General features: G+C 37.6%; 1 protein-coding gene across 1 annotated transcript; it reads right to left on the reverse strand.

The window, feature by feature from the left end:
• Positions 1 to 9596: 9596 nt before the first annotated feature.
• On the reverse strand, positions 9597 to 18287 carry LOC140343898 (cytochrome P450 2C23-like). Its single transcript, XM_072430798.1, has 9 exons — positions 18087 to 18287; positions 17420 to 17582; positions 16759 to 16908; positions 15800 to 15960; positions 15092 to 15268; positions 14597 to 14738; positions 13620 to 13807; positions 12502 to 12643; positions 9597 to 9733 (listed from the first exon to the last, which is right to left on the reverse strand). The coding sequence occupies exons 1-9, from the start codon at positions 18264 to 18266 to the stop codon at positions 9597 to 9599; spliced, it is 1440 nt and encodes a 479-aa protein (XP_072286899.1). The 5' UTR covers positions 18267 to 18287.
• Between the last annotated feature and the right edge of the window lie 1100 nt (positions 18288 to 19387).

Here is a 19387-nt window from a genome sequence, read left to right on the forward strand (position 1 = left end):
AAATATATACCTAGAAACCTAAAGTGCATTTAATCCAAAGCTTCTTTAGAATCAGTTGACTAAACCTACTGTGGGCTTGGTCCAGTGGCAGTGCTTACAGCCAGCAATTTCCCAAGGAGCTCAGCCTTGGGAGACTAGTTGCATTGTCCCAGCACACAATTGACCCAAAGACTTTAAGGCGCAAAGGATGGCATCTCGGAAGCACTAACACTGGACCAGGGCCTTATAGTACAACAGGCCACATAACTACCCTCTCTCATTGGCGGATCTTGATTAACAAATCTGGCTCCTGACAGGTGTCATGAACCAACTGACGTTGCTTCCCAGGAGATTCAAGGACTCAGTCCCACCTCTGCTGTGGCAACCCCTTCTCTGGAACCTAAGATTATTTTACCATAAAATTTTCAGGTGAGCACCACAATTTGACAACTTTATGAATGCTTGTTAATAATATTTCTGGGTGCAGCCACTCTTATCTGGCAAAGAGTCTCAGGAAAGTTGACCTAGTCATCTCCCTTTTTCACAGACATATGCACAGCTTAAGGGAAACTGGATTGGATCCTGCGAACTGCAGAGCAGAGGACAGACAGGTAAATTTCTGCTGATGCCATTGAGAGGAGGTAACAGGGCCACTGGACTTTTTTGGTTTATGGTGCAGGATTTATGGCCAGATATGTTTCCAAATACCTAGATAATGTTTCACAGGAAGTTCTTAAAAAGTGTTCTTTATAAGCTTTCATCCTCCATTACACTTATTGTCCCCTCCATCATCAGTTCCTGTCTCCCATTCCTCTTCAGCTTTGTCTACATAGATATATAAAGTGATAGCAGAAAAAAGGCCAAGTGGTCCATGGAGTTCCCCCTTTTTTGGTGAAGCTGTTTTTGTTTCCAGTTTTTTCCTGCCACCCTATCATCCTGCATCCTTTCCAACAGTCAACCCCCATTATTTCCTTCATCTTAAATTTAAGCCCACAGATCTCTTTGTCGACATTTTCTGACCCCTTTTTAGCTTTAATTTCAACAATTAGACCCCATGCTCCCTTCCATGATCAGTTTTTTTGCCCCCGCACCTCTTTACCTTCATCTTCATTCCTTGCCTCCTTTATCTTCTTTGTCTTTATTAACTGCGTTCCTTCAGCTTATAAATCTCCAGTAATTAACCCCATTCTTTCACCATCATTGGCTTATGGTCTTCACACACCTCTACATTGACCTCCATTATCTTTTCAATCCCAAGTTCCTGCCTTCTATACCTTCACTTTCATTTCTTGCCTCCTTTGGCTTCCATCACCAAGGGACAATGCCCCTGAAATCATTTCATGACTGCAACACCTTTACCTCTGTCTCCATTGTTAATTCTAATGTCCTACCAATAACTATTGCATGCTCCCTTTTAAAGGACTGTAAACCCCTGGTTTAGGAATAATGTACTATCTTAAGTAGCCTTAAAATGTAAATGATATCCACACATGTGTCAGTTCAATTGCAGTCATACATAATTGAGTAATGGGCATATTTCAATTTTAAAATTCACTTTAAACCAGTTTTTTCTGAAATAAAACTAAAAAGTAAGTGCTTAAACAGGTTGCAAATATTTTATGGATTTTGTTGTCACTTTATTGTGTTCCTACTAAGTGTTGTGATGTCAGCCATTATTGTGAGCTCTTATTTCAGATATTATACTGTAGTAATTAGGTTATAGTCTGCCGGAGTAGGATCTTTGATAACTTTACTAAACCATACCAGCAATTAATAAGGAAAAGATTACTACCTGAATGTTTTCCTAAATGTCCTGTGATGGACTTTACAGTGTCCTTTTCAAGTTAGGTATATTTCACAAAGACATGATGTGAATCAGTCCTCTATTACAAATCACATGTAGATATAAGGCTATTATATAATGTTTGTATCTTTTACATGTATATATATAAAGCAAATCAAAAGACTCTTTTTTCAAAAATACAATTCAAAAGTTCCCTTTGCTTGTTTACCAGACCTGTCCTAAAATCTTAACTTGTACACTCAGTTGCCCTAAACTCAGTTCACCTAAACTGGGATGATCTTCCTTATCAAAGTTCTCTGTGTACAAATATGCCGGGGCACAAAATATCGTCAGCAGTTTTCACTGCCTTGCATGAAATAACTAAACCTGCAGATTGGCATTTTGAACCATGACAATAAAGTGCTTATTAAGCAGTAAAAGTGTCAAAGTACTGACTGAGGGAACAATATGATAATATCTATATATGGTAATATTTATGTGTGTATGTTTAATATCCAGGATTGACCTTCCTGTATTTTGTCTCCTCTAGCCTGCAAAATATGCGATTGGAAATATCATAATATTTCTGTTTGTTAGCTGCAAAATACCTGTTGATCCTGCTAAAGATCAACTGTGTGCCTATATTTCTTTGCTTCTTTCTTTTTCTGATCATTATCAGCATTTTCCTCTCTGTGGACTAAAATAAGAATAGGGTTCTGTAGTCCTAACATATTTACAGTCTTCGAGAGACAAAGTGGTTCCTGGGTAATTGGGATGATCACATGGTAAAGTTAGGCCTGTAACGTGTGAGGAAGGGAGCATAGTGGAAAGCCGACATGACTGGGCAGACAGGGAGTAGACAGCAGAGGGTTACGTTTTTCGGTCTGAAGCCACTGCAAAGGGAAGGGGGGGGGGTAGGAAGGAGGAGGTATAGGACGGTCAGAAGGTGTTAAAAAGGTCAGGAAGAGAAAGTAGGTTCCTTTTCAGAGCGAGACAGCGTTCAGGGAAAGTCCCACCTTCCCTCTTTCTTGTTGTTGTTGGTAGAGTTATTGGGTGGCATTGTGGGGGTTTTTGTTGGTTATTAGTGTGGGCGGTTAAGGTCCTCAAGGGGAGTGTGCTGGTGGTTATTAATTCTGGTTTTAGCGACCCATCTGGGGAGAGGGGAGTAAGGAGGAGGAGGTATAGGAGGGGCAGAAGGTGTTAAAAAGGTCAGGAAGAGAAAGTAGGTTCCTTTTCAGAGCGAGACAGCGTTCAGGGAAAGTCCCACCTTCCCTCTTTCTTGTTGTTGTTGGTAGAGTTATTGGGTGGCATTGTGGGGGTTTTTGTTGGTTATTAGTGTGGGCGGTTAAGGTCCTCAAGGGGAGTGTGCTGGTGGGGAATTAGTATTGTTGGTGGGGAATTAGTATTGTTATAGTATTGTTATTGTTAACTGGTATTTATTTAATAGTATGTTTATATTGGGTATATACGGTATATGTGTTATTTATTTTGTTATATTATTTATATTGAAAACATCATGAAATCAAAGAGAGAGCTTGAGCAGGGTTTTTTTTTGCCACAAACAGTGTGTTTATATTGTATATAAAACAAACATAATTAACCGTAACATATGAAAAAGGCCACTAAACAATCTAGTGGTCAACAACAATATAATTGGAGTCCTAAGGGCTGCTAAATGCAATACAGAAAATTACAAGGCCAAATTGAACCACAATAGTTTCTTGTGGTCCACAAAGGGCACTAGACAATATTATATATTTTGGTATTTTGATAATAAAGTCATTTAGTTAGTAATTTGTCAATAAAAGGCCTACGAGCCATTTAACTAACATATGGTGTGGTCTTTATTTGGAGGGGTTAAGTGTTAAAAGTGAGTGGGGTAACAAAAGGGGGGGATTAAAGTATTTGGTAGTGTGAGGGGATGCAAGTCTGCGTGACTATGTTTTGGCACAGTCATGCCTACAATTGTGGGCATAAAGTTTACAGTGGTCACACACATTACCATACCAATTTCTGCAAAAATGAGTCAGAAACTGCAAAATGGCTTCATTGTCTACATACAGACATTGCCTAGACACAGAAATTGCTGAAATGTATGACCAATCATAAGAAAAAAATGTTCATCCATCTTTAATTCTTATGCAGTGCTCTACCCAGCTCCCTTTAGATGGGTGCACCGTCCAGCAATTTTCAGTAACCACCAAGTTATTTTTGGATGGGCAGGGAACGTTGCTCAGAACACTACTAACACCCCAGAATTTCAAAACCATGGCATCATTACAACATAAAAAAAACTTTACCCATCAAAACATGTGGCCCTGTTACACATGACTGTACCCTTCCTATACCTGAACCCCAAATTCATTTTAGTGGGCAGAGTTTATGTTCTAATGATGTCATAGTGATGAAATGTTAGGGGATGTTAACCACAGGTGTTCCCCATTTGTACCTACATTTATGGTACACTTTGAGTTCAAGCCCCCGATTCATCAATAAAATCCGCGATTGCTGGAAGCGCGAACGTACGCGCGACCAGCGAGCGCAGTTTACCGCGGTCCGGAGTCGAGTGCGCTCGTACACTCGCCTCCTCACTGCCAGCCGGATTCCTGTCTTCATAATAATGAGCAATAGGGGGCGCAAATCTGCCAATTAAGGCGATTAGATTACAGCTGCGCAAATAAGGAGGATCTTTTAAGATGTCAATTGTGAGATCATAGCAATTAAGGCGATTAGAATTCAGCTGCGGCCGAGCACTTACCACCTGTTACCAATACCAGGTGCCTATCTGTTGCCAGTAGTCACTTGGGAGCAGTAAATGGCACAGTTTTTACTGCTAATGTGAACTAAGCCTAACGTATTACATTACATTGTTTACACTATTACACTACTACAAATAATTACACTATTAACAAAACATGGAACACTTGGATCAAAATACTTGGGCACTGGGCAGGTTGGGACATAATACAAAAAGATTGAAACATTGGGCATTCTAAGGGGCAGGCATTAGAAAGTTGGAACCAAGTATAGGGGGTAGGTAGAATACTGACACAATAATAGGCGTTACTGGATACCTATGGCATAAACAACTGGGAGCACCAAATTTGCCATGTCTTACTTAACCTTCCCTTTGATCTTCGGGCTACAGCCCCCCACCACCCCAGTGAAAAAAAATTCTGGGGGAAACATAATATATGTTTTATTGATTGCCCTGTAGAGTTATGTTGAGACTATTCGAAAGTGGAAAATCTTTCACTGGTTCCTTAAATTGCTTTTCCAATTTGATCATGTTATGCAATAAATTTGCTTTAAATGTGGTTTTGCCATCACTCCTCCTATAGCTGTATTAATCAGTAAATTGCAATTATAGATTTTAGTATACCTGATAGGCTGGATCAAATCAAAGCTGACTAACAGACCATGAAGTATCAGGAATTTGACAGATACAAGAATACTGCTTGTGGATCTGGAAGCATATCTGGTTACTTTTGTGTTGTATTAACTGATTTTTCCATCTGTACTCTTAATTACAGGTGAAAGTAATTTTAGGCTGTTGTTTTAGGAATATTTATCTGCATAAATATGAAAATGATATCCCTTATCAATGCATACAGATATTCAATAAAAGAAGGTTCATACACAAATGATAGCTAGTCACTCAAACAGTTTAATGAAGAAAACAAGGTGAAACAAAGTACACAGCAATATTGTCAGATATCTAAACATCGGAACTTCAAAAATTGATATATATATATATATATATATATATATATATCACATGGACATAAGGTTATTAGTAGTACCCCTTGTAATAGTCTAATAACTGCTTAGTACACAAATCAGTTACAAAATGACAAAGTAATGCAGTAATACTATAGACACCCATAAGACTACAATCAGGAATATCTTATAGCTACCTGCTAGGAGGTTAATGGGTACCTCAGGAGCCTACTACCTTCAGAAGAGGACCCCATACCAGCTTACCTAAGGAGGCCCTCAGGAGACAAGGGGAGCCAGCAAGCAAGAGAGGGGCAAGCAAGAAAGGAGAGCAAGAGATCTCAATTCTCTCAGTTCCCATTTTTATATAGGTAATTCCCATTAGGTATCCTTAGGGCTCTTGGATTGGTTGATGGGTGTGTTCTGTACGATGACCATCAGTTGGCACACACCCCACTAGATTGGGATTGGTTAATGTAATTTGATGGACCTCCCAACTAAATTTGATATAAGAATCTCTTGTTGGAATCTAAATTTAGGGGTCAACAAGAGGTCCTGCTGGGTTATCAACCTAACCCATCTGTTTGATTATGCATCCATCTTCTGCTGACTCAGGCTTGATGGATTAATTGCCCCTTGTAGGCCCTACTGGTAACCAGTTTGTTATGGGAACTAGATCTTGTGTACTGGCATGTTTATTATCTGTTTTGTTTATTGTTCCTTGGTTGAGGTTCTTTGATAACCACTGATAAGACATCCCCTAGGTGATCCAGATGGCCAGTACAAAGAAAAACAGGTTTCATGTTTACACACAACATTCCTGCACCTATACACATACATTATATATACATTTATATCTATCCACATATATCTACAAATATCTATAAACAATCTTGAGGTGCAACAAGGCGAGAACTGTGAAGAAACGGGCATTCTTCAGTACAGACAATGATGATGGCATTGTGAGGATGAACCCAGATGGACAGCTCAAGATGCCTGTCTTGACACCTCTGACATTACTACTGTCCCTGTAGAATGAGCCTCCTTTCATCTTTCAGGACAATAGAGATAAGTTTAATTGTATTTCCCGCAGTTGTTTGTTCTTCTCCGTAAGGCAATGTTACCACAATGCAATAAAGAACAGTGCAATACAACTCATGTATTCAACAATAAAATCTGATAACTTTTCTATTTGTTTCTGTTGCATGCATGTACTATTTATATGTTTTAAACATTTTTTTACAAGATTTCACTATTAGAAGTGCTTTGTTCTCTTTTTTTTTTTCTTTCTATTTATTCATGCTATAATCACATTTTAACATTATGTAAAAGGGTGGCTATCCTTTTTAATGGAAAAAATGTGTTTTTTTTTACTTTTCTAATAATATTTTTCTTTGGGATGACCCCTCTCCTTTGGTTAATACTTTCTGTCCATTGTGGGCTCCAAATTAAACCTTTGCAAAATGGTTGTGAAAAAGAGGAAGAGTTCCATGCAAGCCAGACCTTCCCCCATATACACACGTTTTCCTGGAAAAGAAGAAAAAAAATACATCAATAGCTACTACTAAAAGCTCATCTTTTGGTATAGGCTTGGGCATTATTCAAGTTGTAACTTTTAAAGTTAAGGTCTAAGGGTGTTAAGATTGCAAATATGTACTTAACAATGATCCTGATGGCCATTTTTACTTTTTTTTTAAAGTTTTAGTTTTTAGTTTTAGTTTTTTTTATTGGTTATGCAGAAACTAGGACTGGATTAAAACTCAGGTTACTTTTGCTGTCTGTGTTCTACTAGAATGATTTTCCATCATTTCTTGTCTTGGAGCTTCTAAAAGAAATGACAGTTATACATTCAAAGTAGGAGGAATTCACAGTTTAGATAGTTGACACCATAACATTTGCCTCAATTGGATTATAGATGCCCCTTAAATATTGACCAGGTTCTGTTCCAATGACCTGGTAGTTAAACAAATTGATTATTAGGTGCACGTGCAGCGTCCATAAGTGACAGGTTGACTGACACCCTGCAGATCGAGAAGAATCGTGTCTCAAGATGGAGGTTGGAGCTGAGAAGAATGAAAGGGGAAAGCCACTCTGCTGTAAACTGTACAGTTCTTATATAGAGTGAGGCCAGTAGACATACAATGTTAGGCGCAGGGCCTGCATAACGCGGTGTGAGGCCACAGTAAGAGGGTGGGAAAGGGTTAATTGGTTTGAGGGATGTAGGGAGGGGTAGTGCCAGGAGGTGTTTGAGAAAAGAAGGGTTTAAAAGGGGGAAATAGAAAGTGGGAGGCCATCTTTTAGGATAGACAGCGAGTAGGTAAAACAACGTTCCCCACCCACCTTCCCTGGATTCGGTAAGTAGTTGGGGCTTTTATGGGTGGCGGTTGGTGTCTTAGAAGGTAGAGATCCTGGACATGAAAAACGGTGGTTTGTGGTAAGAGGGATCCTTGTTTAAAACAGTATTGTTGCAGTGTTTATATAAAAAAGGGGGTTTCATTTTGGTTAATTTTGGGTATTATAGTTAATAATTTTGTTAATGTATTTGAGGTTGTTTTGTTTAGTATTTAAATTGATGGTTATTTATGGTTAATTATATTTATAAGGTTATGGTTATTTTCTTTATAGTTTAAATACACGGCTGCTTGCCAGCCAATTTAAGTGCAATTTGGTGTCTGTGTAATATTTGGTGGGGTTGGGTTGGTAAGCAGGTTGTGAGGAGTGGGGAGCTGGTCAAGTTCAGGGGTGCTGGTATGGTGGAAAGGGCTGGGAGGTCCGAACTACCCTGGTCATGTACCCATCAGAAAGCTGGTTGTAAGTGTGAGCCATCATTAAGCAGGTACGTTGTTAAATAAGGAATACCTGTATTTAATTGATCGTTAAATGAGGAACATAGTAAGAAGCTGGTCTCCAGCACTGTACGCATGTAGCGTGCATCAGTAACAGGTTCAAAGGTTCATCAGTAACTGGTCACCAGGACAGGTAAGGGGGGTACAACTCCAAATTAAAACCTAACCTGTCTTTACATATTTACTGGTAATATATTTTATATTATATATTGTTTATATTTATAGTATACAGTAGATTGTGAATTTATATTTTAATATTAAGCATTGCAGTTGTTTTTGCATTGGCACAAAGCAGATGCTGTAATTTCCAATGGAGTCCAATTCTTTAGCCTACACATGAGACTCAATTCACAAAGCATTAAGGATAAAGACTTTTAGCCAAATGACTATAATGTTCTGATCTCCCTGAGCCAAGAATAAATGTTACCTTGACAATCTACTGTATGTCTAAATATGATTTTCTATGTGCAAACAAATATCTATAACACGGTACCTGCTGAAAATTGCATGAAAGCATTACTCTTCCTAAAGGTGCCATTCTCGTTAAGGAAATGTTCTGGGTTAAATTTCTCAGGGCTCTTAAACTGTGTTGGGTCCTTTACGACTCAAGTTAGGACTGGAAAAACCAAATTTCCTTAAAAATTAAAGAATGTCTAGGTATTTTAAGGCTTAGGAAGAATGATGACTGTGGTTTAGGATATCTTTAAAATGATATAAAGTTATATATTATTGTGCACTAATATAGGTCCCTTATTATAATGGCCCCTGTTAGTGTCTCTGGTCTGTCTGCTTAAGGGTAAGTATTGTATTTGCCTCCCCTATTCTGCTCACTGCCACCATCTCCTGAATCTCAAACTCCTGTTTCTCCTACACTTCTTTCAGTAGTTTTGACATGGCCATAATGTATCAGTAGGATGAGGAATTTGGCGAGCCCTGGTGCCAGAATGTAAATGAGTGGTAAATATTTTATTGACCCGCATGATCTGATGCCTTCTCTGCAGAAATAATGGAAATTTAATGTCCCAAGCCCCAGGTCACTATAGTGATTACTGTGAATGCTATGATGAGCCCTAAGACACTGCTTTGGTGTGTATAATTTGATAAAAGGTGAGTAGTGAAAGTGTCAAAGTACTTACTAAAGGAATAATCAGAATAACATCCATTTATGGGAATATATATATGTGTGTTTGTGTGTAAACTCCTGGAGTGACCACTTATTTGGCCACTTCTAGTATGTTAAATTGCCATTGGGAATGTTTTGTTGTTTCTGTTTAATAACTGCAAAAACACTTGTTCATCCTCCCTATGATGTCCACAGTGGGCTCCAGAGTAAACCTTTGCAAAATGGTTGTGAAAAAGAGGAAGAGTTCCATGCGAGCCAGACCTTCCCCCATACACACACGTTTTCCTGGAAAAGAAGAAAGAAAATTTGTCAATAGCTACTACTAAAAGCTCATCTTTTGATATAGGACTGGGCATTTTTCAAGTTGTAACTTTTAAAGTTAAGGTCTAAGTGTGTTAAGTTTGCAAATATGTACTTAAAAATGATCCTAATGGCCATTTTTACAGTTTTTTTAAAGTTTTAGTTTTTAGTTTTCTTTTCATACGTTTTGTGGAAAATAGGACTGGGTTAAAACTCCGATTACTTTTACTGTAAGTTCTTCTATAGAGTGAGGCCCGTAACCATACAAGTTTAGGGGCAGCGCCTGCATGACAGGGTGTGAGGCCCCAGCAAGAGGGTGGGAAAGGGTTAATTGGTTTGAGGGATGTAGGGAGGGGTAGTGCTAGCACGAAAGTTGAGGAGGAGGTGTTTGGGAAATTAAGGGTTTAAAAGGGGGAAATAGAATATGAGAGGCCATCTTTTAGGATAGACAACGAGTAGGGAAAACAACGTTCCCCGCCCACCCTCCCTGGACTTGGTAAGTAGTTGGGGCTTTTATGGGTGGCGGTTGGTGTACTAGAAGGTAGGGATCCTGGACATGAAAAACGGTGGTTTGTGGTAAGAGGGATCCTTGTTTAAAACAGTATTGTTGCAGTGTTTATATAAAATAGGGGGTTTCATTTTGGTTAATTTTGGTATTATGGTTAATAATATTGTTAATGTATTTGAGGTTGTTTTGTTTAATATTTAAATTGATGGTTATTTATGGTTATTTATATTTATAAGGTAATGGTTGTTTATTTATAGTTTAAATACACGGCTGCTTTCCAGCCAATTTAAGTGCAATTTGGTGTCTGTGTAATTCTTTGGTCGGGTTGGGTTTGTAAGCAGGTTGTGAGGAGTGGGGAGGTGTTCAAGTTCAGGGGTGCTGGTATGGTGGAAAGGGCTGGGAGGTCGGAACTACCCTGGTCATGTACCAATTACAAAGCTGGTTGTAAGTGGGAGCCATCATTGGGAAGGTAAATCGTTAAGTAAGGAATACCTGTATTTAGCGAATTGATCGTTAAATGAGGAACATAGTAAGAAGCTGGTCTGCAGCACTGTACGCGTGTAGCGTGCATCAGTAACAGGTTCAAAGGTTCATCAGTAACTGGTCACCAGGACCGGTAAGAAGGGTACAACTCAAAATTAAAACCTAACCTGTCATTAGATCTTTACTGGTAATATATTTTATATTATATATTTTTTATATTTATATTATACAGTAGATTGTGAATTGATATTTTAATATTAAGCATTGCAGTTGTTTTTGCATTTGCACAAAGCAAATGCTGTAATTTTCTATGGAGTACAATTCTTTAGCCTACACATGAGACTCAATTCACAAAGCATTAGGGTTAAAGACTTTTAGCCAAATGACTATAATGTTCTAATCTCCTTGAGCCAAGAATAAATGTTACCTTGACAATCTACTGTATGTCTTAATATGATTTTCTATGTGCAAACAAATATCTATAACACGGTACCTGCTGAAAATGGCATGAAAGCATTGCTCTTCCTAAAGGTGCCATTCTTGTTAAGGAAATGTCCTGTGTTAAATTTCTCAGGGTTCTTAAACTGTGTTGGGTCCTTTAAGACTGAAGTTAGGACTGGAAAAACCAAATTTCCTTAAAAATTAAAGAATGTAATTGGTTACTGGAAACATAGGCAGATACAAATGAAGTAAGTATTTTAAGGCTTAGGAAGAATGATGACTGTGGTTTAGGATATCTTTAAAATGATATAAAGTTATATATTATTGTGCACTAATATAGGTCCCTTATTATAATGCCCCCTGTTAGTGTCTCTGGTCTGTCTGCTTAAGGGTAAGTATTGTATTTGCCTCCCCTATTCTGCTCACTGCCACCATCTCCTGAATCTCAAACTCCTGTTTCTCCTACACTTCTTTCAGTAGTTTTGACATGGCCATAATGTATCAGTAGGATGAGGAATTTGGCGAGCCCTGGTGCCAGAATGTAAATGAGTGGTAAATATTTTATTGACCCGCATGATCTGATGCCTTCTCTGCAGAAATAATGGAAATTTAATGTCCCAAGCCCCAGGTCACTATAGTGATTACTGTGAATGCTATGATGATCCCTAAGACACTGCTTTGGTGTGTATAATTTGATAAAAGATGAGTAGTGAAAGTGTCAAAGTACTTACTAAAGGAAGAATCAGAATAACATCCATTTATGGGAATATATATGTGTGTTTGTGTGTAAACTCCTGGAGTGACCACTTATTTGGCCACTTCTAGTATGTTAAATTGCCATTGGGAATGTTTTGTTGTTTCTGTTTAATAACTGCAAAAACACTTGTTCATCCTCCCTATGACGCAATGAGCTCCTTATTTCCTGTGCTCTTTGACTTTTATGGCTGTTGTCATTATCATTCTTGGTAATCTTTTTCGACTAAAAATAGAATCGTTGGGTTCAGCAGTCCTAACATTTTTCTAGGTCTAGAGTGCTAATGTTACTGCTCTATAAATACCATACAATACATTATTGATGGCACCCAGTGTTATTAGTAGGATCATTTTGCACAAAGCAGATGCTGTAATTTTCTATGGAGTTCAATTCTTTAGCCTACACATGAGACTCAATTCACAAAGCATTAGGGTTAAAGACTTTTATTTTAGCCAAATGACTATAATGTTCTAATCTCCTTGAGCCAAGAATAAATGTTACCTTGACAATCTACTGTATGTCTTAATATGATTTTCTATGTACAAACAAATATCTATAACACGGTACCTGCTGAAAATGGCATGAAAGCATCGCTCTTCTTAAAGGTGCCATTCTCGTTAAGGAAATGTCCTGGGTCAAATTTCTCAGGGTTCTTAAACTGTGTTGGGTCCTTTAAGACTGAAGTTAGGACTGGAAAAACCAATGTTCCCTAAAAATTAAAGAATGTAATTGGTTACTGGAAACATAGGCAGATACAAATGAAGGAAATTTTTTAAAGCTTAGGAAGAATGATGACTGTGGTTTAGGATATCTTTAATATGATATAAAGCTAGTTATAAGAATATACTTTTATTTCTCTACATAGTTCTACATTCTGTGATTTAAACCTCATGAGGTCATGTTTTAACCTACATACAATTCCCATCATTTTTCAAAGTTTGCTATGAAAATGCCCTTTATTAATATTCCCTTTTACCATGTCCCACTTATCCTGCTTCCCCTTATTGCACCTCTGCCTATAGTGCTTACCTTTATAGTTCCCTATGTTTTAGGGCAAACCCTATTGTTCCCTAATATAGGTCCCTTATTATAATGCCCCCTGTTAATGTCTCTGGTCTGTCTGCTCAAGGGTAAGTATTGTATTTACTTCCTCTATTCTGCTCACTGCCACCATCTCCTGAATCTCATATACTGTTTCTCTTAGGTTTCTTTCAGTAGTTTTGACATGGCCATAATGTATCCGTAGGATGAGGAATTTGGCAAGCCCTGGTGCCAGAATGTAAATAAATGGTAAATATTATATTGACCAGCATGATCTGATGCCCTCGCTGCAGAAATAATGGTGAAATTTAATGTGCCAAGCCCCAGGTCACTATAGTGATTACTGTGAATGCTATGATGATCCATAAGACACTGCTTTGGTGTGTAGAAGCCTTGACTATTGCAAAAGGAGATTGTTTAATTTATTTTAAAAGTCTTCCTGTGAAAGAAGTTGATCCTTAACTTTGCAATAAATAGAGGACCACATGACAGCACTGTATTCTGTGCTGTGTTCTCAGTGCTAACCAAGTGTCATGGGCAAGGTAGAAAGATATTGTATCTCAGGACCTGTCATTCTTCGAAAGATACCTGTTCATCTAATGCCAGACTTAGACCTAATAAAATCACATTCTAGCAGAATGTACCTTTGGAATGTTATATCCTCTAAATGTGGTGTCCTTGCTGGCTGCATGGAGTAGCCCTGCTGGTACAATATCGGCGAATCTCTGAATTTCATGGATGACGGCATCTGTATACGGCATTTTACTTCTGTCCTCCACTGATGGACACCGATCACTGCCTATTACGTTGTCAATTTCCTTATGTATCCTCTCTGGAGCACACAGAAAGAGGAAGTGAAAGTATATTAGATGTCACATCTATTTTTATTAAGGTGATGCAAAATCAGTGGTATTTACACAATGTAAATCCGCTGTGTGTTATTTACCACAAGCCAACTGCAACAAAGCTTACAAACATAGACGGCCCCAGAAGTGATGTTATATGATAGATTTTCATATTTTAATGCTGAAGGTAAATCTGTTTATAATTTACCCTTTGTGGATCCATCTTTACCACCTTTTTAAATATGTTAATGAAATATTTAAATAAAATGTTTCCATTACTGTAAATCAGGTCATTTGTTTGACTTGCTACAGTTTCTAATGCAAAGATCACCCTGTGCTGTAAAATCAGGTTAATCTATGTCAGTACAGGGAGCTGTAGAAGGGGTTACTGAAAACTTCCTGGCCCAACCCACTTTTCAAAGCTTTTGAGCATGATTTTGTCACTAATTATTGAAAGAGTGTTAAAAGCATTGTAATTTGCCAGTTTGCTGGAGAGTAGTGCTATTTTATTTTCAATTGACAGAATCATGTCAACAACCATGCCGAATTGCCTGAAAAATGAAAACTGAATTAGCACCTGTGTCAATGAGCTTTTTGTTTGTTTAAATAGCAAAAGTTTAAGAGCAGTTTGTTAAGCTTCTCAGGTCATTTATTGACATGTACATTTGACCTGCTTCAAGTGAAATTTACATCTCTAAAGGATGCTATTTTCCCTACAGGCATATGGTTTAATTTACAATTACTTTATTTTGGTAGAAAGTGATGGCATTCCTTACCTTGTATTTCTGGGTACTTGAGTAGCATTAGGAAGCCATATCTCAGTGTTAAACTCGTAGTTTCAGTTCCTGCAAAGAACAGGTCAACTACTGTTCCTACTAAGTTATCATTATGGAATTCTGTTTTTGGGTTGTTCTTTTCCTGAAACAGATATTTTCAGAGTCAGTTTAGCAGACAAACCACCAGGATTCAGTAATTACCTATTTGTTGTATCCCGTCCCTAACTAATTGCCCATTTGGAAGAGGCACCTGACAATTCATGAACTTTTAACTTAAACTCTACATACTCAATCAATGTGCTGGTCATGTGTCCCTTTTATGGTTTTAAACATCTTTAGAATGTACAACAAAGTATGAAAATGTTACAATTCAGTATTACTTGGCCCAATTGTAGTATTTAAAAGTCATGCAGTAAACCTGAAATATTTCTTTAAAACCTTCCTTATATTAGAAAAGGAATTTGATTTTAGATAATGAATCGGAATCAAACTCACCTCTTTCATCTTCATGAGAAAACAATCTATGAAATCACGTGGGCAGTTCTCATCTAATGTCTCCTTGTGAGAGTTTGCCATATCTATCACAAACTGTCTGAGCGTTTCAAAATTTGGAAAAAGTTTCTGGTGGGGTCCAGGAACATGGCTCATTACAGTTGGGAACAGGTTAAGAAGCTAAAATAAATTTTAAATTGAGGAGTTAAATAATGAGCAATACAAATCACTTGTTGTAAACATTTCATGCTAAAACACTGAAGTTTAACAAAACAGGTCTCTGGTATTTACAATATTCCTGTTCTTTACTAACCTACCACCATGTTTAGAAAACCCAACCGGTGCTGGGTTAGAGTTTAAACATCTTGAAGAATGAAGTTCAATATTGGGTCATTTTTGTAGATGATTTGTAGATACTGCTTTATGGGGGATATTTTCCTCATCCTACTGTACTTTGTGTCTGCATGTTACAGTATTTTTTGTAACACAGAGCACTATATGAAGCTTATGATGCCAGTCATTTTAAGTTTCTTCCTCTTCTCACCACTTGTTTTCCCAAATTATTAGACTGAATAGGGCATTAATTGCTTCACAGTCCCGAAGTCCTATCTACAAATTCTGGGAACCATTGATTCCATTATAGAAGGTAATGGGAAATCCACAATTTCTGAAATGTCACAATTGTAAATGTTATACAATATATATGTTTACCTGGCCAGATTTGGAGTTCAGCAGGATCATCACTTCTTGAATAAGTTTCAGAAGAGTCATAAACTTCTCATCATCATAGTCAAATCTTTCTCCAAATACAATGGAGCAGATGACATTGGACACAGCCAGTCTTAGCAAATGAATCGGGTCAATTGGCTTATCTGTAATTACACAAAAAGAGCTAATCACATTTTCCTTACAATTAACTGTGTTCAGTATTAAGTAAATTTAATTTGCATGAGGACCTTGGATAAAAAGTTATTAATCATCAGTTTGAAACAAACAAAATTGATTTGATTTACTAAATGTGTAGTACGTGGTCACTTTGTGAATAGCCTTTAGTCCTTAAGTAAATGAACTTCATTGTTTCTCTTTGCCACCTAAGCTAAAAGCACCAGGAAACCTACACACATAAAAAATACAGAAGAAATTCTTCCTTTCAATGTTTTAGTAATATACATCGTTATTAGGCCATAAGGCTTTCTGTGCTGCATGCCTATGCTTATAGCGTATATATTTCTTTATGCCCTATGATTCTCTTCCAATATTGTAAAATTGTGATCTGGGGGTTGTGACTGTTTTTCTTTCATTAGTGTGAGGGCTTCTCCACTCTCTTGCATTAGAAGATGTACTGCACAACTTACATATTCCATACCCAATGCATATCTGGGGTCTGTTTACTTTAATTTAGTTTCTATTGTGTCATGCAGAAATTTCAAAGGTTTTGCTAATCTGTGGAAGCCAAGAAATAGCAAGTATACTCATAAAATAGCCCCCGTTAATGCACAGGATTTTTAACACATATAAGGCATATAATGCAATCATTGTCACAGCAGCCTAGCAACAGCAAATTTTAGAGATGTTAAAAAACAACTAGTTTTAATAAAATAGATTAAAAACCTCCATGTAAAGGGGATATATGTTCCCTACTGTATGAATTAGGCATTATCTCCACCTACCTTTAATTTTCATAAATTTGTCCGTGAGACATCGAGCTTCTTCCTGAATCCTCTCTTCCACACTTCTCTTCCCCATCCCAAAATTTCTCAGTGTTGTCAGGGAAAATCGGCGCATTGTCTTCCACCTCTCTCCATTGCTCATGATCACACCTGATAAAATGAAAGGGTTTTATAATAATTTATTTTTAGAATTTCAAAAAATGAAAACATTTTAAACAATGCCTTTTGAACTATTTTTGTATTTTATAATGTTCCCAGCATGAATTCCACACTATCGGCATATAACTTTTTCATTCCTACTGTCTTTGCAAGGGTTTCCTCCTGAGTGTGAAAACATACTTATAATTTTATTGTAAAGTTCACACATATTCTTTCTCGTAAGTCCACCCACAAGCAGATTCACCTATTGTAATGTCACATAGCTGAATTCCTGAATGTAATGCTTGGGTCACTTGGCTCCCACAGGAACTGGTCTCTGTATGCATAATAATAATAAACTGTTTTATTGTAGGACCTTATGTGAATGTCTGTGTCAGGTAGAAGTTATTAATTGGCAATTTATTGAGGACCCACCTTCCATTTCAATTATCCTGATGCCTGTGCCTAGACTACACATGTATCAACACATCTTTAATGAAAACATCTGTTTGCAGCTTCTTACCAAAATCCTTAAAGAATAATTCTGTCAGATCCATGTCACCTCTGTCACTAAACACATCACTGCGATCAACTAGAGCCTCCTTCACGGTATCGTACCCAGTCAGCATGACCGCTCGATGATTTCCCATGTAGAGTGTATACACAGATCCGTATTGCTCACCTAGCTGTTGATAGAGATATATTTTTTTATTTAGAGTTGTACAGGTTTAAAAGAGCAACTGTAAGAATTTGGCCTACTGAATTTTCTAAAAAAAATCTTACTGTTTTAGACTGGCCATGTAGTTGTACAGTTTCAAAAGAGGACTGTAAGCATGAAGCCTACAGTACTTCTATCTATCAACTGTCTTTATATCTTGGACCATTGGCATGAAGATATTTTTTCAAGAGCAAGGCTTGGGGACTCTTTTGCCTGCTCTCACTCACAGTAATAAAGTGCCAAAGACATGTCATGGCCCTTTCTCTGTAGCGGCAAAAACTTTTTAACTCGGGTTAAACAAGAAGACTTGACCTGGAAAGTGTCCCTTTCACTGGTGGTCAATGAGTAGGACAATTTCCATGGCTCATGTGCTGTAAAAGAGTGCAGACTAAGTTGGACCATTTCATGATTTTCCTAGAATACAATAGGAATGCATTGTTTTACAAAGTTCAGCATAATTATTTTGGCTTACCTTCACCAAAGACTGTGGTAATTCAGTGGTACTGATCTGCAAAATATTCCCCACAAGTGGCAGAGGGGTCGGCCCTGGTGGCAAATTTTTTTTCGTTACATTCATCCACCATTTGATCAAATAAACAAGGAGAGTAACCCCAGAAACGAGGAGAAGAGTTGTTGCAACACTCACAGCCATTCTGCCGATAACTGCTCTGTATCGTCTCTGCACTGTGAGCTCCTGTGCTGCTTTAAATATTTGTAAAGTGAACCTTGGCAGCATTCTAATATCATGTGACCACTATCAGGGTGATTGGGTTTGGCTCAGTAACAGGAATGTTGCATAGGAGATTGTAAAGATATACTAATCATTTCTTACTCTACAGGTTTTTAAATACCGTGAAAGTGCAATGTACAATATCTGTGCAATAAACCGAACAACAAAGGAAATATTTCTTAATTTGTATTATTTAGGATTAAAGCAGCATGGAAGAGTTGACACAAACAATAGAAGATATTTCACATGATTTTAAATCCAAGGTGTTTTTAACACTGGCTTTGCATTTCATCCAAAGCCTTTTTAGAGTTAGTTGACTAAACCTAGATAATTTTACACAAAAAAAGAAGTACATAAAAACTGTTCTGTTTGAGGGTCTACAACATTGTGGGTGTCTATCAGCTTTCATATTGCATTGTCACATCCATTTTCCCTTTTGTCATTAGTTTCTGCCTTCCATACCTCTACATTCTCTGATCACTATTAGCTTTAATCTCTCAATAATAATCCCCCATCTTCCCCTCTATGACCATTCCTTTGTCCCCACATCTCTTGACCTTTCTTTCTTCATTTACTTCCATCCTTCTTTGTCTTTATTAACTGCTTCCCATCAGCTTCTATCCCCCAAAACATTTACCTTGCCTTGTCCCCACCATCATTTTTTATGATCCTCACATACCTCTACACTTTCCCTGCCACCCATTAGCTTTCACCTCTGTAAAAATTGACCCCCATAGTGCCCTCCATCCTCAGTTCCTGCCCCACACACCGTTTCACATTCAGTTTCATTCCTTGTCTCCATTTGGCTTCCATCACTGAGGGATCATGCCCCTATAATCATTTCATGCCTACAACACTTTTACCTAAGCCCAGTCAACAACTATTGCATCCTCCTTCTTTATCTACATGTATTAAAAATTATACATAGAAATATAACTGTAGTATTTTTTTTATCAAACTTTATTAAATAGTGGGACTGTTATAATAACTCGATTTCATTTATTTATTTATTTGTATGACAAGTTTAACACCTTGTTTTCCTC

The sequence above is a fragment of the Pyxicephalus adspersus genome, chromosome Z (genome assembly GCF_032062135.1).
Source record: "Pyxicephalus adspersus chromosome Z, UCB_Pads_2.0, whole genome shotgun sequence".
Taxonomy (NCBI): domain Eukaryota; kingdom Metazoa; phylum Chordata; class Amphibia; order Anura; family Pyxicephalidae; genus Pyxicephalus; species Pyxicephalus adspersus.